General features: G+C 39.2%; 1 protein-coding gene across 5 annotated transcripts; it reads right to left on the bottom strand.

The window, feature by feature from the left end:
• Positions 1–399: 399 nt before the first annotated feature.
• LOC141735423 (3-hydroxy-3-methylglutaryl-coenzyme A reductase-like) lies at positions 400–23,682 on the bottom strand. 5 transcript variants are annotated; one of them, XM_074568137.1, is made up of 21 exons: positions 23,562–23,676; positions 20,667–20,796; positions 19,992–20,187; positions 19,461–19,572; positions 18,826–18,913; positions 18,643–18,727; positions 15,972–16,077; positions 14,805–14,911; positions 14,260–14,376; positions 13,605–13,756; positions 12,518–12,762; positions 12,118–12,290; positions 10,232–10,426; positions 9,482–9,640; positions 8,588–8,745; positions 7,407–7,512; positions 6,232–6,402; positions 1,712–1,852; positions 1,452–1,610; positions 1,010–1,164; positions 400–858 (listed from the first exon to the last, which is right to left on the bottom strand). In XM_074568137.1, the coding sequence occupies exons 3-21, from the start codon at positions 20,154–20,156 to the stop codon at positions 804–806; spliced, it is 2,649 nt and encodes an 882-aa protein (XP_074424238.1). In that variant the 5' UTR covers positions 20,157–20,187; positions 20,667–20,796; positions 23,562–23,676; the 3' UTR covers positions 400–803. The 5 variants fall into 5 exon arrangements, with proteins under 5 accessions (XP_074424238.1, XP_074424237.1, XP_074424236.1 ...); XM_074568136.1 differs by having other exon boundaries at positions 20,659–20,796; positions 23,562–23,622; XM_074568135.1 differs by lacking the exon at positions 20,667–20,796 and having other exon boundaries at positions 23,562–23,682.
• Between the last annotated feature and the right edge of the window lie 2,395 nt (positions 23,683–26,077).

Here is a 26,077-nt window from a genome sequence, read left to right as displayed (position 1 = left end):
ACCTGTAATTGTTTTTGGAGTTACTAGTTTCAAAATCTATTATTTCTACCTGAACAAAATGACAAGCCAGTTGAAGATACTGTTTTTCCCTACTTCAGTACATATTATAGTTCAGCACTTTGTAGGTCACAAGTTTTCCATGAAGGAATAACCTAAATTGTGGGGGTAAAACACTGAATGCTACTTAGTTGAAGCAGCAGCAGCAATTTAAGTACTATATATAGAGAGGTTGCTATAAAACTAATATGATTCAATAAAATTGTCTCAAAGCTTAAGACCTAAGTTTTACATGCAAACAAAATTAAAATTGGGGGTTCATGGAAAGTGATTAGGCTTGCCATCACTTTAAAAAAAACATACTTGGCTAACCAGAAAATAAAGATGACAAGGACCTATGCATTCAAGCCCAAGCTTAGACCAACTTTTTATTTATTTATTAAAACATAGAAAGTACATTACATCACTTTTCACCTTGGTAGTTACCAGGAGCTTACTAGTCAAAATAATCTCAACCTGTAAAAACATAAGACAGACCCTTCAGAAAATGATGCACAGGAGCAAGAATTCCAAAGCCACGTTCAAGACATCTGACAGGATTTCTTTCACAAAGTCATCTCTAACCACTGAAGAAGGTCAAAGGCATAAGTAGTCTCACACAAGTCCATTGATCTCTCAGTTTATCTTCCACAGAAATTGTTGAATTAAACGTGATTTTCATTCTAAACTTCACAGATTCTCTCCCCTCCCCCCGTGCACCTGGTCAGTTAATAGAACTATTCTTCATTTCAAAGCTGCTTTAGTATTCAAGCTGCCTTCTTAGTGCAGGTTCCTTGAAGATCTTGTAGATTTATTTTTGACCTAAGAAAAACAGCAAGATAACTACATTAGATTGTAACATATAATAGCAGCGTATCATTTTAACTATTATTCATGTAATTATTATTGAATCTTGTGTACTTGGAAGAAGGGCAGAACTGCAGAGAAAGATATTAATTTTTCCATTTCTTACCTGTTATGAATCATGTGGCTTTTGACTAGATGCCCAGCTGCAAGAGCTGCCATTAGTGATAATTCCCCTGCCATCACTGTAGCACATACAATTTTAGCAAGCTGACGGGCATTTTCACCAGGGTTATCTTGGCTTGCACCTTGAACCCCTAACATCTGAAGAGAAAAAATATACAATATTATGCTATGAAATCTAAGTAAATTTATGCTAAATGTTAAAGTAAATATTTCCAAATTATATCAAATCAACTAGCTTTAAGTTTCTTTAATATTAAAGATCTTGAACTTTAAAAACTAGATATATGAAAACAATTAGATAATTCTAAAATTTTAATGTAAAATCCACCAAGTTTCAAGAAGCCCCATTCCCACATTACTTGGACACAACATGAAAGCGAGCTTTGATTTAGGAAGCTAAATTGCTTAAACTTTCTGCTTTATACCTGCAAACAGGCCTGCTGCGGAAGCAAATTGGTGCCTCCGCCAACAGTTCCTATTTCTATAGAAGGCATTGTGCAACTGACGTACAGGTCTTCGTTGGTGAAACCAGTTCGCTCCATCAAAGTGATGCAATTAGAGCTGCCCACGTTCTGTGCAGCATCCTTTATATCAGGAAGAAGAAACAAAACAAAAAACTCAGCTAAGTGTTTGGTTAAGAATTACTGAATTAAAGAAAAGCTGAGTTGGTGTAAAACAAACCCACCTGACCACAGGCAATATAGATAGCTGTCACAATGTTTGCTGCATGTGCATTGTAGCCACCTATGCTACCAGCCATCGCAGAACCCACCAAATTTTTGTTTATATTGACTTCAACTATATCTTCTGTAGTTGTCTTCAATACCTAGGCAGAGTGATACACTTTTACTACACCATTCCTTAGGTAGAAATGCCTCATTGCATGTTTAATAAGACCCCACCCCTTTACTCAATCATTGTCCTAGATATCTACTTTTATTTTTGTTCAAAAGGAGCCCTCTCAAATGCAGACTGCATCGTCCAAGTAACAATGGAAAAGTCAGTGCAAAGGGTTTGGACTGCATATGCCTTTAAGAAAAATTCGTCGGTTACCTTCTCTGTTTCAAATTCTCATTCATCTTCAGTATAAAACAAACAAAACCAACTTGGCAGAAACATCCTATTAATTCACCTTGACATGATAGCGACTTTCCTCTCAAGTTGCACCAGACAGTAAACCCTCCCCAATTTTGCTCTACATAAGAATACATAGAATGGTTTGGGTTGGAAGGAACCTTAAAGATCATCTAGTTCCAACACCCCTGCCATGGGCAGGGACACCTCCCACTAGGCCAGGCTGCTCAAAGCCCCATCCAGCCTGGTCTTGAACACTTCCAGGGAAGGAGCATCCACCACAACTTCTCTGGGCAACCTGTTCCAGTGCCTCACCACCCTCAGTGTAAAGAACTTCTTCCTAATATCCAATCTAAATCTACCCTCTTTCAGTTTAAAAATGTTACCCCTCATCCTATCATTACACTCCCTGATAAAGAGTCCCTCCCCATCCTTCCTGTAGGCCCCCTTCAGGTACTGGAAGGCTGCTATAAGGTCTCCTCGGAGCCTTCTCCTCTCCAGACTGAACAACCCTAACTCTCTCAGCCCGTCTTCATAGCAGAGGTGCTCCAGCCCTCTGATCATCTTCGTGGCCCTCCACTGGACCTGTTCCAACAGGTCCATGACCTTCTTGTGCTGAGGACTCTAAAAGCTGGACACAGTACTCCAGGTGGGGTCTCACCCGAGCAGAGTAGAGGGGCAGAATCACCTCCCTCGACCTGCTGGCCATGATTCTTTTGATGCAGCCCAGGATACAGTTGGCTTTCTGGGCTGCAAGCACACATTGCTGGCTCATGTTGAGTTTCTCATCCACCAGCACCCCCAAGTCCTTCTCCTCAGGGCTGCCCTCAAGCCATTCTCTGCCCAGTTTATATTTGTGCCTGGGATCACCATGACCCAAGTGCAGGACCTTGCACTTGGCCTGGTTGAACTTCATGAGGTTTGCACAGGCCCACCTCTCAAGACTGTCAAGGTCCCTCTGGATGGCATCCCTTCCCTCCAGCGTGTTGACCACTCCACACAGCCTGGTGTCATCGGCAAACTTGCTGAGGGTGCACTCAGTCCCACTGTCCGTGTCTCCGACAAAGATGTTAAACAGCATCAGTCCCAGTACTGACCCCTGAGGGATGCCACTCGTCACTGGTTTCCATGTGGACATTGAGCCATTGACCGCAACCCTTTGAGTGTGGCCATCTAGCCAGTTCCTTATTCACTGAGTGGTCCATCCATCAAATCCATGCCTTTCCAATTTAGAGATCAGGATGTCGTGCAGGACAGTGTCAAACACTTTGCATAAGTCCAGGTAGATGATGTCAGTTGCTCTCCCCTTATCTACCAATGCTGTGTCAACATCATAGAAGGCCACCAAATTTGTCAGACGCGATTTGCCTTTGGTGAAGCCATGTTGGCTGTCACCAATCACCTCCTTATTTTCCATGTGCCTTAGCAGAGTTTCCATGAGCTAAGAGCTAAACTGAAGAGTTTAAACACAATACTGTGCTACACTGCTAAATAAACATTGTGCACAGTAATATCAAATTAAGTGGCATATTTATACTACATTGACTGTATTCTGAAACATTCAGATATTTACACAGAATTTAGTATAAAAATGATCAAAGAGAACAAACAAGATAGCGCTGTGAATAAAATTTAAGATATTCCAGTGTAGTAGGAATAGCAACTGATGACAGAGATCTGTGACAAGTCTACAATACTTACAAAAATATAAAGTTTAATATATTAGAGTTCAATGTAAGTAAGTTTACTGATGTACATAGTTGAGAGGTGGGAAAAAAACATCCCAAGTTTACTTAAAAACTATCAATACCAATTACCAAAGGATGGGCTCTGCACTATTACTCTGGAATGAAATCTTGTGGTTATAATAGATATTGCCACTGAATCAACAGTAAAAATGCAAACAATTCGAAAATTAGGAAATTACTAGGAAGCAAGACCAAAACACATACTTATGCCAATGTACAGTGTGTACACACACTTTGAATACTGGGTCCAACTCTGTACCCAGATTTTTAGAAGTTTTAGAATTGAAAAAGATCCAGAGATAAGGATGTTCAAAGACATGCTAGGATAGTCTTTTTACTCATTCCTCATAGAGAAACTAGTACTTTTCAGTCTGAAAATTAGAATAGCTGGGAAGGTAGAAGAGCTTTATTAGAGCTATAAAGTCTTGAGCAGTAAGAAGAAGATAAAAGTATCAAGTATTTCTTCCAGTACAAACTGGGGCATCATCAAATGATATCATCAACAAAAAGGAGGTAGTTCTTCACACAAGGTGTTGGTGCACTGTGGAATTCTGCTCGGTATATTAGTACTAAAAGTTTACTTAGTTTCACAGAAGGGACTGGACAAATTACTGGAGGGGGGGAAAAAAAAATAAATAAATCCATCAAATACTAAAGCACCAATTTACACAATCTTGAACGTGTTGGTGGAAGCCTGTTCCGAGTACGGTGTAAACTCCTCCCTAGATACTGTCTGTCATGGCCAGTGCTGGCAACCAGGTAACGGGCAATGGATTTGGTCTGACACACATAGCCAATCTTCTGAACTCAGGTGGAAGAGAATCTAAGATAGCTCTTATGATGTAGGACAAGTTTCCCAGAGGCTAGGACTAGGATTGGTTATAAAGGTTACCCTTCATCATGCAAGAACCCTAAGGTAGCTTAAGAACTGAGTGAAGCACCTGATTATCTATTTTCATTATAGTAGGGGGGGGCATAGAAACTTTGAAGAGAATGCCAGGTTTTTGCAAGAGACAATAAGTGAGTGAAATGATCAAAATGACCGGGTACAATGTCAGGCAAAACTCCATGCGTGAAAAAAAAAAAAAAAAAAAACAACCCAAAAACAACAAAAAACCAAACCCAAAAAACCAACACACCACTATCAAACTGTGGCATAATTTTTTCAAAGGTAAAAAGTGAAAATTCTAATGCCTTCAACTAGATAACCATCATTAAATATGTAGCACATTATCTTTATCAATGATCTGGATTAGGGGATTGAGTGCACCCTCAGTAAGTTTGCAGACGACACCAAGTTGGGTGGGAGTGTTGATCTGCTTGAGGGTAGAAAGGCTTTGCAGAAGGATCTGGACAGGCTTGGATCCATGGGCCAAGGTCAGTGCTATGAGGTTCAACAAAAGCCAAGTGCCAAGTCCTGCACTTGGATCACAACAACCCCATGCAGCGTTACAAGCTTGGGGAAGAGTGGCTGGAGAGCTGCCTGGCAGAAAAGGACCTGGGGGTGTTAGTCAACTGCTGGCTGAATATGAGCCAGCAGTGTGCCCAGGTGGCCAAGGCGGCCAACAGCATCCTGGCCTGTATCAGGAACAGTGTGGTGAGCAGGACTAGGGAGGTGATCATCCCCCTGTACTCAGCACTGATGAGGCCCCACCTCAAATACTGTGTCCAGTTTTGGGCCTCTCACCACAAAAAGAAACATTGAGGTGCTGGAGCGTGTCCGGAGAAGGGCAACAAAGCTGGTGAGGGGTCTGGAGCACAAGGCTTATGAGGAGCGGCTGAGGGAACTGGGGTGGCTTAGCCTGGAGTAAAGGAGGCTGAGGGGAGACCTTATCACTCTCTACAACTACCTGAAAGGAGGTTGTAGCGAGGCAGGGGTTGGTCTCTTCTCCCAAGTAACAGGCAATAGGACAAGAGGAAATGGCCTCAGGTTGCGCCAGGGGAGGTTTAGACTGGATATTAGGAAAACTTTTTACACCAAAAGGGTTATTAAGCATTGGAACAGGCTGCCCAGGGAAGTGGTAGGGTCACCATCCCTGGAGGTATTTAAAAGACAGGTAGACGTAGTGCTTAGAGATATGGTTTAGTGATGCCTTTTGTCAGAGTTAGGGTGATGGTTGGACTAGATGATCTGAAAGGTCCCTTCCAACCTGGGCAATTCTATGATTCTATGATCTTAGAAGAGACAGTGGAAGGAAAAAAAAAATCTACTGTAAGAGGTTCTCAGGAAAAATGACCTCCTACAGCAGTAGTCTAAAAATATACATATGGATCATCCTTACATGGAACACAACTTACAGTTATATCTGTAATATAAAATATGTATCAGTTTTGTAAAATATATTCATTTTTATAAAAAAAATGAAATAAGGCAGACACTTACTTCTCTAACAACCTTGGCTGGAATGACTGCTTCACAGACAACAGACTTCCCTCTTCCTTCTATCCAATTTATAGCAGCAGGTTTTTTGTCTGTACAATAGTTACCACTAATAGCTAGAACCTGGAGATTAGGAAACTCTTCACTCAACCTTGCCAGTGCTTTTTCAGTACCCTGTTAAAAGAGAAACAGATATAGGGCTAGTATATCATTATGGTTGTAAAACAAGCTACTCAAGGACAGTGGAACAGCAAGATTAGATTAAGTCTAACCAGATCATCAGTTACAGCTGAAGAAGAGAACCTGATTTCAGCAAGTAACCTGAAACAGGAGAGAGAGAGAGGAAAAAAAAAAGATTAAAAGAAAAAAAAATAATCTATCACTATCCTTTTTCTAACCACTTTGGGAATTATATGGGGAATAACTGGTTCTCCCCAGTACATGTGGACTCTAGATGCATTCTAGGTGAACGGGCATATGCTTACCATACTGAAGATGCAACATGAACCAAGGCAGACAGTACAAGCATGAAATGAATTCACTTTGGACATAGTGGAAAGCGCTTTTCTACACTAGGAAGTCAGACAAAAGGACTGCTATATTTAGTGCCTGTCTATGGCCAGATCCATTTATGTAATGGTTCTGAGAAATTGCATATAGAATAGGCAATCAGTATTAAAGCTTATCTCAAACAGTACAAGGCACCCCCCAGTCTATGGGTCACATCTCGGGTTCTTCCACATATTTGCATAAAGACCAAAACCAGTCAAACAAAGAGAACACCCCCCCCCCACTGCCACTCACCAGATTTCTAATCCCTTATTTACAAGGGGTGATAACACAATAACAGATTAAATTAGTGCTGGATAAAAATCTTTGGCTCAAAGCAACAGAGCAAACAGCTTAAACTTCCATATTATCAAGAACAGTTTATTTAAAAAATAAAAAAAAATTAAATACAAAGTTACTTTAACCTTTTTTCTTTCATCATTCTCATCCTATTCTTGTTTACGCTTGACAAGGTCAAACACTTTTATTATTTTATAGTACTGCAAACAATGTTATGTCTTGTCTTTCTGTCTTCACATGCCAGGTAGTCACAGATTGGTAGGATACAATTATTTATTTTAAAAAGAAATACACATTTATGAGAGAGACTTTAGGGGACTGGACCTTACTTTTGAAATCATATTCATTCCCATTGCATCCCCTGTTCCACACTGAAAACGGATATAAAGGTTACGACCAGCCAAACTGATGGTAAGTTTTTGTAGGCGGGCAAACCTGCAAGAAAATTTAATTACTTACAGTCCTCAAGGAAAAAGATTAAATTAGTTTTAAGTAGCAAAATGACAGATAGCACTGTTAACTGCACTGTGCTATCTGTACTCCTCCCTCAGCACAGGAAAAAACCATCATGGCTACCACGCACATAGTTCTCTCAAGTAAATACTTTAAAATGCTTACTTTAAAAGTGTTCACTGCCTTTTTATGCTTTCTATCCCTAGACTTCATGAAATAAAATATGCACTAACATAAATTTAACTCCTTTGTATTCCCTAAAACATCTGACTACCAGGTATAAACTAAAAATTAGGTCTTTGGAAATTCTTATGTCAGTTTTACAGCAAGGCAAAACCCATGCTATCATCTTCAACAACAGTGCAAGCTCCACAAGTCAAAGCTTTATTCATACAGAGTAAGAGTCAAACAAAGTTCGGGAAACACTGCATTTAAACAGCACCATGTGTTATTCTCGCCAAAATATACATATGTCCTTGGGTGACACTTGTAAGATTGATAAGAAACATAACTGATGTGGAAATCTCTTTCCAAATCTTCCTAAAGAAAGCAGGTAGTCATAAGTCTTAGAATAAACTCTAGGGCTTGAAATAAACTTAATACTGTTTTACATTTTTTAAGCATTTCAGTTCTAGCATTATTTTATCCCGTAGTCTCTGGAACCTCACAAATTAATTCAAAGTTTGGAATCTAGCCTTTCAGATGATATTACTAATGTTAGTAATTACTTTTTGCATAATAACTACTAAAAATCCAAATAAGCTTTTATGTTTATTTTTAAATGCTTAGACAAAATTACGTGTTAAGTATTACACAATGCAAATGTATTTGTTGCTATGATCTAGTTCTTTACCACTTATTATCGGAAAAATGTTTATTACTAGCCTTGGTATATAGCCAGAGTGACTTTTGTTTTCTTAGATTCACACTACACGGGATAGCTCAAATGAGTAAGTAATTTCCTGTACTGCATCACACAGAAATACAATTAGGAGCTTTCTACCATCCACAGAAGCCTTATATCAGGAAATAAGGCTGGAATAGCCATTATACTAACCTACTTGTGCTGTCAAAAGCTTCCTTCATTATTTTAAAGCCTTCAGGGCTTTCAAGCCAAACTTTCACTTCTGCAGCCTGGCAAGCAGTGGGCAGCCTTACAACGGGTCCTCGAGTCATCCCATCTGCCAGAATGCAGCTACTTGCTCCTCCACCAAGCTAAAAAATCAAAGCAGAAGGGAAACAAAGTGTCATGGTTTCGGCTGGGATGGAATTGACTTTCTTGCTGGCAGCTGCTGTGGTACTGTGTTTTGGACTTGGGATGGGAAGGATGTCGATAACACACTGATAGTTTTGGTTGTCACTAAGCACTCAAGGCCTTTTCTGCTCCTCATACCACCCCGCTAGCGAGTAGGCTGGGAGCGCACAAAAAGTTGGGAGGATACACAGCCGGGACAGTTGACCCCAACTGACCAAAGGGATATTCCATACCATATGACGTCATGCTCAGTATATAAAAAGCTGGGGGAAGATGGAAGTGGGGGACGTTCAGAGTTATGGCATTTTGTCTTCTCAAGTAACTGTTACGCATGATGGAGCCCTGCTTTCCAGGAGATGGCTGAACACCTGCCTGCCAATGGGAAGTAGCGAATGAATTCCTTGTTTTGCTTTGCTTGCATGCACTGCTTTTGCTTTACCTATTAAACTGTTTTTATCTCAATCCACAAGTTTTCCTTATTTTTCCAATTCTTCTCCCCATTCCACTGGGGGGGGAGAAGTGAGCAAGCAGCTGCGTGGTCCTAGATGCTGGCTGTGATTAAACCATGACACAAAGTAAGATTACCGAAAGTAAATTTTAGTTTTTAGGAAGTCAAAAAAAACCCCACACCTTGTATCTCCCCAAAATATGTTTTATAATATAGAAATTTTTTCAAGCTAGTCAAACAATACTTACACATATTGCTCTACATCCTCTGTTTGTGCTTGCTACAAGACATCCTTCCGTTGTCGCCATTGGAACGTGAAACTCTTTGTTATCCAAAAATAGTGGTCCTGCTACGCCTACAGGAATAGGCATATATCCAATCACATTTTCACAGCAAGCTCCCATAACCTTACAAAAATAATAGAGAGGTATTATTAAGGTTACATGTACACTGATACAGTACAGCATGCTACATACTATGCACGTGACTACAACAAAGCATCTTAGCAAAAAGCCCACAACCCTACCCATAAAGCAACCAACTGCCACCTCAAAAAGTTACAGCTACAGCTATCAACAGCTAATACTATTAAAGTCTAGTATTTGGAAGACCTAGTGAATCTTATTAAGTCTTAAACACTATTAAATAAAATTAATTTAATACTGTTAAATTAATTTTATATAAACTTCCATTTTAACTTGAGCTCAAGGTACTATTTTCATTCAACTGAACTCAGGCTCAGTATGAGTAGAATTCTGCATTTAGGAGGTAAGGCAACTGCATACCTAGGTAGGAAATATTTTTTGTGTAAACTGCAAAACTTACCTTACCTCCCTAGGTTTAAAAACATCAAAAATGATAAAAGGCAGTGCCTTACATTTGCCCTCCTCCCCTTCTACATCAGTTTTGACCAAGCTCATTATTAATTTATATACATCACTTGGAACAGATATTTCATAGATTTGGAAAATGGTTTTGCTTGTACGCCTTTTACTTACCAAAGAATAATTGTAATTCCTATAAGGAAGATATCGCAGAGATGAAGGTTCAGGGAGTTTCTTAGATAACATCTGTCTGCGAATGGACACACCTCGCTCTTGAGTTTCCATTACAGTTTCCAGTTTGTATGCAGGAATATGCTTAGCATTAACTAAGCTGATGACCTCAGCATCAGTAAGGAATTTTGCTCCCTTCTGGAAACGTAAAAGAAAAGGTGGGAAAAGAAAGTATAGATTCTCTTGGTGAAAATCCTTTTAAATGTTTCCAAATTAAAAAGGGTAACAACTTTATTTTGACAATATCAGAGAACATCTAAAGGAATCAACTACCAATGTCAGGTTTTATAATAGAACAAGTATAGTGGAGTCTCATTCTCTGGAGAGATTCAAAACCCGCCTGGACGCATTCCTGTGCAACCTGCTCTAGGTGAACCTGCTTTGACAGGGGGGTTGGACTAGATGATCTCTGAAGGTCCCTTCCAACCCCTACTATTCTGTAATAGGATACAATAAAAAATATATTCTCAGACACCAACTTATGTGCATACGTGATAAAGCTTCAGTAACTTGGTATGAAATGAATGATGAAGCTGCCTCCCTCACAATTTTGGGGATAGAGGGAGACTCATAATAAAAGATTATTTCTTTACAACTTCAAAAACATACACCTGTTTTTCTCATCTGCACTGAAAAAGAAAATGCAAAAGAAACTGCCTGGAGGAGAAGCAACTTATGAAAGGATGTTGTTTTGTTTCTCCCCCTTGTTTTTGGTCTTCCCCTCCCCAGTTATTAAAGCTATATAATTCTCTGCAGAATGACATTACGGTCAATAGCTGTTCCCCAGGGGTCAGTACTGGGTCCAGTCCTCTTCAATATATTCATCAATGACATGAATGAGGGGACAGAGTATACCCTCAGCAAGTTTGCTGATGCTACAAAACCAGGAGGAGTGGCTGACACCAGAAGGCTCTGTCATCATTCAGCGAGACCTGGACAGGTTAGAGTGTTGGGCGGAGAGGAAACTAATGAAATTCAATAAGGGCAAGTGTAGGGTGCTGCACCTGGGGAGGAATAACCCCCTGCACCAGTACAGGTTGGGGGCTGACCTGCTGGAGAGCAGCTCTGTAGAGAGGGACCTGGGAGTCCTGGCAGACAACAAGTTGACCATGATCCAGCAATGTACCCTTGTGGCCAAGAAGGCCAATAGTCACCTGGAGTGCATTAAAAAGAGTGTGGCCAGCAGGTTGAGGGAGGTCATCCTCCCCCTCTACTCTGCCCTGGTGAGGCCGCACCTGGAGTACTGTGTCCAGTTCTGGGCTCCCCAGTTCAAGAAGGACAGGGAACTGCTGGAGAAGGTACAGCAAAGGGCTACAAAGATGATTAGGGGACTGGAACACCTCTCTTATGAAGAAAGGCTGAGGGATTTGGGTCTTTTTAGTCTGGAAAAAAGATGGCTGAGGGGGGATCTCATCAATGCTTATAAATACTTAAAGGGTGGTTGTAAGGAGGATGGAGCCAGGCTCTTTTCAGTGGTGCCTGGGGACAGGACAAGGGGTAATGGGCACAAGCTAGAACACAGGAAAAATTCCATCTCAACATGAGGAAAGAATTCTTTACTTTGAGGGTGGCAGAGCACTGGAACAGGCTGCCCAGAGAGGTTGTGGAGCCTCTTTCTCTAGAGATATTCAAAATCCACCTGGACACTGTTCCTGTGCAACCTGCTCTAGGTGAACCTGCTTTGGCAGGGGAGTTGGACTAGATGATCTCTGAAGGTCCCTCCCAACCCCTACCATTCTGTGATTTAAAAGCTGGAAAATGAACTGTAAGAATTTTTAAATCAGATGTTGCAGTAGAGGTTAAAAAAAAAATAAATTATTTTTCCATACCTCTGCATTTCCAAGTATACAAATACATTCCGCAATAGAACGTGGTTCTTTAGGTAACTCAACTTCTTCCTCTTTTCTATTAAGAAATGAAGACGTTTCCACAGGGCTGCAACTGCCAACTACAAATGTGTCCTTGGTTGATAACTCTGCTAATACAGGTTTTATGACTTCAGCTGCATAAAGACAATTAAAATAAACTTTGGTTTACAAAAATCTTAAATTTTGATCCCAAATACAACATAACACAGATTTTGCCCAGTGATACCATGGCACACGGGCTCCATTTTATGGTTGGACTCAATGATCTGAAAGGTCCCTTCCAACCTAGACAATTCTATGATTTCATTCTTTGTTCCAAATAGTCAAGAATAGGTTCAGACTTTAAAATGCCCGAAATTACCATTTCCATCTTTGGGAACTAAAGTTTCTTCTACTGTGTTAGATATCTGATTGTTTTTCAGAAGTCCAGATTGCTTCCTGCAACAGTTCTCAGGGACCTTTTTCCGGACCATCATTGGAGATGTTATGGGATTCTTCAGTGAGAGTGTGGATTCAGTCTCTGCTTGCTCAAAGAAAATATATTTCACAGCAAGGAGAAGGGCTAATCCAAGGGTGATTACTTGTTCAATATCCATACTGGCCATTCTAAAAAAGACAAATCAAGAAGTAAATACATGGTATATACAATTTGTTTGTTTATAACAACATTCTAACATCCCTTTGCTTTAGAAAGGGTAATAGTTTGATCATCATTTATACAGTTACTGAAACTCCTGTCAAAAGACATTTCTAATAGGACATTCAAGTATGTTAGGTTAGGGTAGAGAAATCACTCTTTGTAATAAAAAATTTTTAGATTTCATTAGCTATTTTCTAAATCTTTGTTAAAAAGCAGCCTCAGTAAGAGAAATGACTGGAAAACATTCACTATTTAACAGCGATAAAGTGGAAAATTTCAATTATCATCATCTACCAATAATGACTACTACGATGCAAATTGAACTGCTTGGGGAGGGGGGGGGACACGGACACGACACACAACCTAAGAGACAGTTCTGTGTTTTCAGAAGTAACATGGAACCACAGCTGCCACTAACTTCAGTTGATCTGAAGGAAAAGCAAGAATGACATGGCTTTTGCACTTGTATGTGAATGGTCAGAAGCTCTGCATAAATAATTACTCTAGTGCAGTCAGAAAATTTATTTTCCAGTGTGCTCTGAAAGGTGTCAGTGCTAGTGGGAAAAGATAGTGTTATGATGCACACAGGACAGCTGGTTCCTGATCATGTTCTTATTACTTCAAGGAGATTGAACAAACAGCATAACATTGAAATATTTCTTATGAAATGACATCTCTGGTTCCAAGAAATCCTACAGTGGTCAGATCTGCAAGTTTACAAGTATTGTACCCTAGGATCATAGCTTGGCAGCACTGGAGAATAGACCCTAATCGAGGAAATACACTTCTCTCTTGTGAAGTTGCCTACCGAGAAAGGTAGAACTGCCATAATGAAACATTAGGTTCAATTCTCTTCGGTGCATTCTCAGCCAATCCCACTGCATTTTCTACAGTACTGTTTTGAGCAACTGGTTCCACTATCCAGCGACTGTGGGCATGAACAAGAACCAAACCCAGCGACTGTATTAAAAACACAAAACAAACATTAAATTTTCAACTGTAACGAGGTACTGGAGTAACCTACTAAGATTAAGCTTTTTGTGTGGGCTTTTTTTTTTTTTTAAATTTGCTTGTTTTGTTTCCCATGCCTCAAAAGTCTAAAGCTAAAGGCTGATTTTCCACACCTCTCATCAACACCATTTTTGGCCTATCATAACGCTCATAGCTTTGAGCCTGTCCCATCACATCCTTCCTCTTGGCTCAAGTAATAATCAGAAGAAGCTGAGGGCATTGTAGGGGTAAGAGGATTAGTACACATGAAAAAGCCATGAGTGTTTTGCACAGAAGTAGTGGCATACACAGGAAGACTTGAGGTGTGGATACAGGGGATGTTATTAAAATTTACCACGGTAAACCAGACTAATGGGATACAGAACACATGTCTGTAGAAAACAAAAGTTTTCTTCATTGCACCAGGATATCTTACTGATTGCATAACTACAGGTGAAAAAAAAGCCACAAACCATAATCATTTTGACCCTCTGTGTTACAGGATTTGGTTTATTTTCTTCTTCTTCCAGAACACGAGTAAAATGGCTAAGCTGCCATATAGGACGCCCTTCACGACTCTCTCTTGAAAGCTGCAAAAATAACAAAATTAAAAAATAGAACCCATTTAGTAGGTATTAGAAGGACCAACAAATGAGCTTCACCACTGTATTTTTATTTGATCATTAATAAATTACCAACAAAAGAGTTAGGCTAAACAGTAGACTGTAGGCTACGTTAGACTTTAACAAGTGAAAAACCCTGGACAGCCATTAATGTAAAATAGAATTTTTGTACTCTGCTTTAGATCCGTACTCATACTATTGAGTGTGACTCATTTTCAATGGCATTAACAAGTTACATCCATCAGCTGAACCACCATAACTCTTTCTGTGCATTTCCTGTTCACCTCTAAAGGAAGACAAACATGCTGGCGTATACCTCAGTGATGAAATACATAGCCTACAAGAAGCACAGGGTCTGAATACTAAGCTTGATGTTGTGCTGAAGTTGGTCTTACCTCTAATACCAAGGACACACAAGCTGGAAAGAAGGTCATAAAGACAAAGTAGTTGGCAAGAACAGACATACAGCCAAAGCAGCACATAATTTCAAGTTGTCGCACGCCTACATAAAAAAAAAAAAGTTTTTAACATCTGAATATGCACCAGGCTTTCTATATACTTGAAGCATTGCAGAAGTAAGAAAAAAAACCATTAATCTGGCACTGCAGACTAGAGAGGGAACTGTCTAGATTAATGAAAAACAAGCATGTTAAGCCCTGGTCATTTTGTATCAGCTTAGCACAATACGTATTTACAGTATGGTATACAGAAAATTTTTAAAGTGTAAATCTAAATAAATATAAAAATAATTAGTTTACTAAGATTTTAAAGCTTCACAATGAAAACATGAAACTCCTCCTTTATCTAAGCAAAGAACAATTAGTCAACATTATGTATTGAAATCCCTTGTAAAAGATGGCCAATTAAGTGTTCAGGGAATAAAAGAGTATATACCCCATCTACTCTTTCACTAGTCTGGTATCTAGAAAAAGTCAATATGCCATGTCGCACATGCATTACAGAACCCCCTTAATAAAGATGACAGAGCTAACAGTATAAATAATTAAAAAAAAAAAAATAAAATCAATTACATGGTACACCAAAACGAAGTGGTTTTCCCCTAGGTGTAAACAGGAAAACAGCTTATTAACACACATTTCCTTCCCCCCCCCCCAGGTCCAAACGAATTTAAAAAGCTAGTGCTTTGAAAGATGCCTTTAAGGTATGCATGTTAGTTTAAAAAACAAAAAAACCCAACACACACAACAAACAAACAAAAAACCTCACTCACTATGGAACTGCAATTTATTTTACAAAGAAATTAGTTATTTGCACATGAAAATCCTTTGCTTATTACATTCAACGTTCTCTTTTTAAGGAAAGACAACTGCTACTGCACACAGAACTGATGAAGATCAAAAGACTGGGGGGAACAACAAAGTAAATTGGTTATTTTTAATTGAACTAGAGTAACTTTCTTTCACCTGGAGTCATTTTTAGAAACACTAGTTTTTGCAAGAATATGAAATAGGTGTGCATGTCCTGAAAGAATGCCCAAGAGAAAGTTTTAGCAGCTGCTTTAAGATGTTAACAGGAATGATAGGAACGATACAAGGTCTCACCTGACATAGTACCAACACCAATCACAAGGCACTCCACAAGTGCATCCAGTGTAAATGTAGGGCCTAAAATTGCCATTCCATGTGAAATATTTTCTCTTACTTCATCCTAAAAATAAAGATTACATTAGCATAAAGACAAAAATCAAAGTAAGAGAGTGCACATAACACGATTAGTAAATTGAGTAGTATTATGGTGATAAGGCCTTATAAAACAGACATTGAAAATTAACTATTATGAGAGAATACATTCTTTAATTGCTTAATTTCCCATAAACTATTATACTTTGACAGTCTTTATTTACACAACAAGATTATTTAATTTTCAAAGTCTCCACCTTTGTCTCATCAGTATTCTAAGCTCCTACAACACTGATGGGCACAGACTTTAATTAAAGTACATTCAGAAGAACAGGACTTCTACACTTCAAGACATAAAATAGAAGCCACATGTCACAGCATCTCAAAAGTTCTTGCAACCACATATCTGTATCCTTTTTTAAATTTATTTATCTTAAATTATTTAGAATCATAGAATTGTTGAGGTTGGAAGGGACCTTTAAGATCATCGAGTCCAACCTTTAGCCTACCCTGACAAGAGCCACTTCTAAACCATGTCCCTAAGTGCCCCATCTACCCTTTTTTTAAACACCTCCAGGGATGGTGAATCCACCACCTCCCTGGGCAGCCTATTCCAATGTTTAATAACCCTTTCAGTGAAAAAATGTCTCCTAATATCTAATCTAAACCTCCCCTGACGTAACTTGAACCCGTTTCCCCTCGTCCTATCACTTGTCACCAGGAAGAAGAGGTCAGCCCCCATCTCTCTACAACCTCCTTTCAGGTAGTTGTAGAGGGTGATAAGGTCTCCCCTCAGCCTCCTTTTCTCCAGGCTAAACAACCCCAGCTCCCTCTAGACTCAGCTGTCAGAAAAGAGGACATAAAAGACACTAAGACTGCCCTGGGGAGAAAGGGATTTCCTCCAGAAGCCAGGCATGGAAAACTCCAGAGGCCTGCTGCTGTTTTGTTGGTAGTGGTAGTAGTTTGAGGGGAGAGGGAGTAAAAACCTATTTGTGAAATAGTTTCTTGAAAATGAATAAAAAATTCTGTACTCGTAATTATTATATAATAATATATAACACACTATTATATTGCATATATAGAGAATGTACAATATACTCATATATAATATGTTATAGTATATTACTGTACATTATACTGTATTTTTGTCACAATTATTATGCTCAATTACAATGTACAGTATTTTGTAGGTATAAATGAATTTCATTAAAAGTACTTTTATTTCAGAACTTAGAATATTAGGAAATGACCATTCCAATGTACAAAAGGCAAGATATATTGTTGATCCTTCATGTTGTGCTGTGTTAATTGCATTAGAGCATGAATATGTATTTATCTACACATATGCCATGTTTGTTCTGCTAAGATTTTTGTCTAGAAAATATGCTTTTTTCTGTATCGGCATTATAACATTAAATGTCTATTTATATACTGCTCCTGAGCCCTACAAATTAACTTTTTTCTATCAATAAATGGAAGACTTCAGTCTAGGAACTCTAGCCTCCTTAATAGAGCTATAAACATTGGTGTTTAAAGTTCTGAACCTATAAAGTACTCATACATACAATTAACTTAGCTGACATGATTATGCACACTAGTTGTACAGTGTTATCATTCAATTTGTCCTGGTTTAAGGTAAAACAGAACCAATTTTCTGATTTGTAATTTTACTTTTTAGCTGGGCCTCTTCTAACTGACTAAAGTCTGAAATTAACAGCATATTGTTCAGACACTGTTCACTCTCAGAGTGATAAGACCTGATTATACCAAGGAATGGTATGCACAGAGGCTCTTGCTTAGACTTATTGCTATAACAACCAAGGTCAGCTCACTTCGCTGTTTGCCCCGTTAGAGGGTCAGAAGCGGAGAAGCATAGAGGGGTCCCACCTGCAGGGAGGAGCAGATGGGACAGGTGACCCAAAACTGACCAACAGGGTATTCCATCCCATCTGCATCACACTCAGTATAAAAGCTGAGGGATCAAAGGGGCAAGGCGGCTCTGGCTCGCTCTCTTTCTTCAATGGCCGACGTCTGAGGAGGACCCTGTCTGTTCGTCTGCCTTTGATCCCAATCTGAGCATTCCTGACTCTAGTTCCAGAATTCAGCTCCTGTCCATCACTGACTCCAGTCTGGGACTTTCCCTGTGTCTGCTGGTGACGCGATCGTCATCCTGGGAGCTGGATACGGTTTTGTATATACTGTATACTTTTTTTAAAAAAAAAATATTTTATTATTTCTTATTTCCTTATTTATTATTATTTTCATTAAAGTAGTTTAGTTCTTTTTCTAAACTCATAAATCTCCTTATCTCTTCCTCTCCTCTCTTTGGAAATAGGGGGGGAAGGGCCATCTGTCGTTCTGCTTGGCCAATCTGGCCAAAACCACAACACAATTGAACACTGATCTGAATAAAAAACAATACAGAACATAGAATATGGATTAAATTGAATCCTTTTTACGTATCACCAATATAGTATTCACCTGTATGTCTCTCCACCTGGATTATTCATCGTTGAATATTAAATTCAAAAGCTCCATTGCAAAAACCAACCAAACAAACAAAAAACCCAAACAACAAAAAAAAACCCCTGACCTGTGAGTTGGAACTGAGCGCAAATTTGGCTAACGCACTCGCTCTTGAAAGATCAATCAGAAGCAGGAAGAACGGTAAAGCTTCACTGAAAGAGAGAGGCATATGTTAAGGGTAAAATACAAGATTTATTGTACAGGAAAAAGAATTCAAGCAAGAAATCCAGAATAACAATTCATTACTTACTTTAAACCCGTCAATTCTTTATCCAAGAAGTGAATTACCACTGTACTAAAAACAAAACTTGAGAAGATTGTGAAGAGGCCAGCAATACCTTAAAAAAAAAAAAAAAAAAAGGAAAATTCTTTTTTATATAGTGGGAGAGAAAGGAAAAAAAGAAAAAAGGAAGAAAGAAACAATATGCCTTTCGATCAGTTCTGAAGCAAACAAACTGCAATTCTCATCTCTCAGAGTGCATAAACAACAGTTGAGATACAAACTGATGAGGATGCTAATATTATACAGATATTTAAATCTAAAATTTGTACTGCATTCAAAGTAAGACTGTGAAAAATTAAAGCCACAAATTTTCTCTTTATCAGCAAAACTGAAAACTGGCTTAAACAGCTCTATATTTTTAGTGTTTCACACGATTATTTCAATAATCACATTTCCAGTGTTTATATAATCCTACAAAATCTCTCAAAGAGCTGCACTTTGATTTATGCAGAACATTTATTTATTCTGCTGTCTAGCAAAGAATTAAAATAATCCTGTTCTGAAGTATTAAAAATCTCATATTTATTACTAATTTATATTTAAAAAACAATTAAAATGCATACAGAAAATAAATAAATAAATAAAAACATCAGATACAGTACCTAAAATGTATTTTGACCCAAGCTGCCTTAGATTCTGAAACTGGAAATATATATAAAGGATTGCTATACAGCGCGTGATTGTCAAGATGATGATGTCACTGCTCAGAACATCCTATTTGAAATACAAAGTGATTTAGTTAGCTTTTACATTAAGCAGTAACTTCTTGTCAAGTTTCAGTAACAAAAAAACCAAACAATCCACTATGAAGTGGCACTAAAAATGAAGCTTTGGAATAAAATAAGTATCACTGCTAATCTGTCTTAAAAAAGATTAAAATATTGCAAACAATATGAATATCAAATGCTTGCTCACTAGATACCATGCCACTGAAAGTTAGGTTTAATGAAAACTTTCTGTAGGTGCATCACTGCTTACATCCAGCTTTATTGCCTTCTTTTCCCATGCTGGATATTAAAGAACTTTCTGTATAGCTACTTTCCTCCTAATACATCAAACCTGATCTTATTCTACAGAAAACCCTGCATCTACAGATTAACAGTAAGTACTATAACATGAATTTAAATCCTTACATCGTCAAGTTTGGGGCACTCATAATTCCAGCCACATATCTTGTCATTCCCAGTGAACATCTTCATGGACATCATACAGATAGTGAGAGTCACTGTTCCCACAATGACTTCCCATGGATGAGAGGCTACAAAAAAGCCATGCACTCGAAAGAGTCTGGACAACATTTTCAAGACTGTTTTTCTATATTTAGCAAACCTGCAACAAAATAATATTTCACATAAGCAAGTACGAGATTTGGGGAAAAAGGATAGAGCTATGTAAATTTTTGCAAGTCATCTCTCAGGGAAAAAAAAAAAAGAAAAAAACAAACCAAAAAACAGTTAACTAACAGATGAGTAAGGAAACTCATCGTCACCTTTCAACTTTCCATGTAAAACACATTAATTTCTAATCTTCTAAAATACAATATGATCTGCTCCTGCCTTCTCAATCCTGTTTTTTTTAAATACACATCTCCTTTGTTTCTTCAAAAAGTCTTACTAACAAGATTTCATCACTTTCATGACATCTCTTAGTATCTTCCTGTCACACAATTTTGATAATACCACTTCAACTTCTTGTTTTTACCACCGCTCTATGTAAGCACTCACTAAGTTCTGTTACTTCTTTCTACTCACTCTTTCTATCAAAAATATTGATTAGCTTTATTTTAACTATATAAACTACCAACAAACCGTTGTTGGTAATGCTCAACTTCAACAGCAGGAATTGCAGTGTTATCTTCCTCTGATTGTCTTCTCTACTTTTTGCTCAATATTCTTCAGTGATTCAAGTTGATGACATTTAAAACAGTTCGTTCTTCATCTGAAACACATGAATCCTTCTCACATACAGTATTCTGCAACAGTTCTCTTGTACCCATAACTAATTCCCAGGTTACTGATGCATTTCATCATCCACTTTGATTTAAATAGATAACAGAAACTCTCACACCTCTCTTTCACATAACTGAGAACATGGATATTCTGTACAAAAACTGCATCCTAGTCTATTTGCTCTGTGTTATACCTTTAGACAAGTTCATCAAGGATGTTTACTCATGAAACATATAGAAACAAAACGGCCAAACACTCTTAAATACATTAGTACTGGGACTTCGCTTTTCTCATTGCACAAAATCAACAACTTATAAGACTCTGTGATGAATGTTTACTATTTAAGCATCTTTTGAACTCTAGGATATAGTTATATAGTTATCTGACTTATAGAGAAATTCTATAGTTCAGTATTTACACATACAAACCTAGCACTGTGGAGATTTCCATAGAGGATTGAGGGCTCTACACACTGTCACTTCAAAGTGCCTTAAAAGTAACAATCAGGCTTCTGGGGAGACAGCCTTTCTAGTATTACTTATTTTGCTTGGACATCGTAAACAAAGCTGTCATTCAATGGATAAAATAATAGACAGGGCAAATTATCTGCTTCGTGTTACTGAAGATACCAGAATCATCTTGGTTTCCTACCAATGCCGATCTCGATCATATGAGCATCAATAGCACCAATATATTTGTCTTTATCCTTCCACAGTGAAGGTGTGGCAGGATTTTCATTGCTGATGGAACCAACTGGGGAAAATCATTGAGAGGACTGCCTTCCTTATGAACAAATTCTTTCATTTCCTGACAGAAGTTTTTTTTAAAACAAGCAAACAAAACCAACAACAAACACACAACAAAACAACAGAAACTTCCTATTAAAGTCAACATTATCCATAGTTTTTCCCTGTGTAATATAATTTATGCACTGTTTTATAAATTTATGTTCTTGCAAAACTGTTCCAAAGCGGTATTATGTTTTTTCCTCAGCAGCATGGAAGGTTTCTTTTAATTAGGAAAACTAAATAAGACATAGCCAGAGGAATATCTTAGTGCCAAATATTTTGAAACAAAGCAACAAATAGAAAAGGCATAGCAATATCCTATTAAAATACTAGTACTTTTGAATATCACGCTGTTTCAGAAAAATCAGTATTAGTACTTACTACATGACTATATAGGGTCCGGTCCTAAAATTAGTAATACAAATCCTAAATTCTGACATTTGGAATTATTATCTAGACAATTAACAAATTGTTATTAGATCTAGAAAGATTCCAAATTCTTTCTTCAGATATTACTCCTCACATTTCTAAGCAAAACTAGTAAGTATTCACAAAAATCAATTAGGGAAAAATGCATTCATTTGATTATGAAAATAACCCTCCATAATATCTATTATTAGCCAATGTTTTATAATTAACTGCTGCTACGAAATACAGGATGCCTCTGCTGATCTTGGGGTTAGCTGAGCAGCAGTAACTCCTAATCTAAAAGGGTTCTTTAAAGCCTTCATGTTTATTTAACCTGCCTGAAGTGCATCTTTTATTTTTTTGCTATGCAATTGGCATTTCTAGAAAACATTGATGAAGATTGCATGCACCGATTCTGCACTACCAAGTGCTGTAAAAAAATATTCAACGCATATTATAAGCTCATATTCCTAATTATCTTTAAAATATTTTTATAGCTACACTTATAGCTTGAAATTAGCAAGACATTAAATATAAAGCTGAAGTTTATCATTAATATAATTTTGTTAAATTTCAAAGTGGTGGTTCAAAAGGGATGCTTTATAAATCTTATCCATTTCCTGCTTGCCTTTGTTTTCAATCAAAAGTTTCCAGGAGACTTACATAAAGCAATCCATTCTTGGAATCAAAACAAAATACAAACAAAAAAAAACAACTGCAATCCTTTCAACAATTTAACCAGAGTGTAAAAAGCAAACTAGATTGGTTGTATGTAATGCTTTAGAGCATTAAACTACCACTTAACTGTTTGACTATTCGGCTTAAATACCTAAGATTTGTCACATATCTCTCACTAACCTCAGAGCAAACCTCTACAACACCATCTATTATCTCAGCACAAATTTACCATCTCTTGTTGGCTGATTCAGCAATATCTACATTATAAAGGAATCGAGTGGCAAAAATAGCTGAGCAAAAACCTGCACGGAGCTCACTGAAAAGCATATGACACCACACAGACGGTGTCAAAGTGTCAGGTAACGTTTTTTGTTTTTAAAAATGGAAACCACACTAACGTATGCCCACCACTATAGCCCCTCAAACCCCTCGCGAAAGTCTGGGGGCGCAGCACTCCAGTGTTATCTAGGCTGGACCGCCCGCGGAACAGGGCATCCGCAGCCCGCTGTAAACCGGCACAGGGGCCGGAGGGGATGGGGGGGGCACGTAGAAAGCTGAGTTTCTCCCTACAGCCGCAGAGCCCCTGCGCGTTGCCGCGCCCTCCGACATCAAGGAGAAGGCACCGGGACAGCGGCTCTGACCTTCTCCGCCCGCCACCTCGGGAAGCAGGTAAGGCGGGCCGGAACGCAGGGCCGCGGCCGCCACCGCTCCTTGGGGGCAGCGACGCCCCGGTTATCCGGCTGATCTCCGAGGAGCCGCTCAGGGTCCAGAGCCACAGCCCGGCCACAGAGGACCCGTGTCGAAACAGCGGTCTGTCCGCACCGCGCCTGACCCAAACGCGGCCCTCGTGCCCTCCCCTGCCCCACCGGTCCCCACTCACCACCCTGGCGCTGAACCGCCGCACGCAGGCTACAGACTGAGGCTGCCGCTCCTCTCTGAGCAAGGACACCCAGGGCACGACACGCTAGCCGCCGCTATCGCCCGATCGCGCAGCCAATGGCGAGGGCCCGGCACGCCCAGCCCGCGTCGCGTCACTCGCTACGTCGCCGGGGTAACCACCTAGCGAACGCCGTACAGCTCGAAACTCGATCAGGAGCAGGGAACACGCCATCTCGCCATAGGCTACCCTCCAATGGGCCAACGCTCTCCCCTCTTCTAATTTCCTGATTTGCCAGCAGGATGCGGCTTATTTACATATGCTGATCGACCAACAGGCCGACCGTCTCGAGGTGCACACCCAGCGCTCAGACTCCCTCTTGCTGCCCACGGGAGCTTCGCTCTGTCTCATCTCCCGTTGGCAAAGCAAGCAAGCAAGCGGGCGGGGCGCCGTTTGTAAGCTCTTACTGTCGTGGTGCATCTACGGTTCATACTGATGCTAATCCACGTTGTATGCCTGTGGTACTGCCCGGATGCACTTTACCAAGGTGTTAAGAAATACCATAATAATTCACAGCTCTCTTGCTTGTAGAAAACAGTGGTGCCCCCGACATTAAAAAAAAAAAAAAAAGCAATATACTTACATTTGTGGCTTTTGGCCAAAGAGGAAATACTTTCTGTAATGTAGCTATGCATGCAATTTTTCTTTGTTTGTGAAGCACAGGGGGCTCCTTAGTCTCTTTGGGCAGGCATTGCCCACTGACTCAGGTATGACATACTATTCCTGATTGCAATACATTGTTCCAGTTTTGTGTGGCTGTTTTGTGTTTGCCAGTGTTAAAGAAGCTGCTGCCCGAGCATTCACACACCATTCAAGGAGTCACACACACACACCACCAGAGTCTTTAACTGCTAGGACCAGAGTCCCTTTGCAGTGGGCGACTCCGGTGAGCCAACAGGTGCCCCTTTCGACTCCCCCCCACACACACACACTTACTCTTGGGAGCGCTCCCTCCTTCCTCAGGCTCAACCCTAGGTTTCCCACAGCAGAGTCTCGGGTGTCAGATTTTATAAAAATAAATAAATTAATTGAAAGGTACAGCAGAGCAAGGACAGCCCAGGCTGGGTGCCTCCCAAGAAAGATGTCGAACAAAGAAATCCCTGGGCAATTATACCCTTGCGATCTATACACCTGCCCCTCATGTGCTGTTCATGCATCTTTTAGTCCAATGGTGATTTTTGGTCTGGGGTCTTCTAACACCTTATTGGATTCTTTTTCTGTATGTAGGCAGGCCATTGACTGCTCTTATCTTGTTGGTTTGCAGTCTCTGCTGAGGGTTGTAGCCTTGTTATCTTCTGGTTTATGCTTCTTGTGCATCTGTGCTTGCTGGCAGAACAGGGGGAACTGGAGAGTTCCAGACTTAGGGAAAACACTACCAAAACATCAGTGTGATATCAACATTTTCCTCATACTAAAAGACTAAACACAGCACTGTACCAGCTGCTAGGAAAATTACTAAGAAAATTAACTCTATTGTGGCCTACAGGCTTCAGCAAGTCTAGCTACTCGTGCTAAGTAAAGCTAAGCAAACAGCATAAATCACACCATATTATAACCTTAAGTAATTTATTCTAATTAAAACTTACTTATTTAAGCTTGACAACTAATATCTTTCAACAGATGGGTCCGAGCGATTCCAGGCTAACATGTTTAAATACAAACAAAATATAATCTGCAAGGATTTTGATGTGGATGATTTACACTCCAGCTTTTCCAAAACTGCTTCTTGCATGTGCCATTTCATTTAGAAATATTTCAAGTAGCTCCACATGGTACTGTGCTGTGAAGCGTTACTGTGATTCTCAAAAAAGAATATGCTGATAAAAAGGTTTCCTAAGAACTCCACCCAAATTAGTTGTTGTCAATGACGAAATCATTCATGTCACCTCAGTTTAGCATGTAAATACACTTTTCATTCTCATCTTCAATGGAATGCATACAAATCCTGATAACTTACTACTGTGTATCCATCTTCCCTGCTAGCTTCTTTCTTAACACTTGTTTTCTTGAGTATCTCACCTTTATTACCTGAAGAGTAAAATATTACCAACAAGATTTCTGGAGTAATTTGATAATATGCACAGCAATTGCTATAATTGCATGTGGATATGACTAAGTCAAAGCAAAATAGCAATTTGTACACAGTTGCAACAATTATGCGTAACTGATACATAACTGAAGATGACCTTTAGTATCTTGCTCTATTTTTTACACCTTTTCTGTAGCAGTGTTTTGGGGTTTTTTATCTTCCGTGATGGAATATAAATTGGCAAGTAATAAAACCACAAATTTTATTAAGTTCACTGGGAACAGGAGTCATTATGATGATTTGGAATTTGCAGTCTGTGCAAGTACATGGCATAATGCTTTTTGCCATCAAAATTTTTCATATCTGTAGCGTGCTCTGTGGCCTGCCTGCAGCCCAGCTTCACACTGACAGAGGCCATGGGAGCAGCATT

Source organism: Larus michahellis, chromosome W (assembly GCF_964199755.1).
Source record: "Larus michahellis chromosome W, bLarMic1.1, whole genome shotgun sequence".
Classification (NCBI taxonomy): Eukaryota; Metazoa; Chordata; class Aves; order Charadriiformes; family Laridae; genus Larus; species Larus michahellis.
This window is presented reverse-complemented; position numbering and strand designations above follow the sequence as displayed.

Excerpts from the sequence above, each read along its gene's own strand:
- LOC141735423 (XM_074568135.1), bottom strand. The coding sequence starts at position 20,156 with ATGTTGTCCAGACTCTTTCGAGTGCATGGCTTTTTTGTAGCCTCTCAT. Across the intron at positions 10,427-12,117 it reads GTATACTTGGAAATGCAGAG|AAGGGAGCAAAATTCCTTAC; the intron begins GTATGGAAAAAT and ends TTACGTTTCCAG. Across the intron at positions 859-1,009 it reads AGCCACATGATTCATAACAG|GTCAAAAATAAATCTACAAG; the intron begins GTAAGAAATGGA and ends TGTTTTTCTTAG.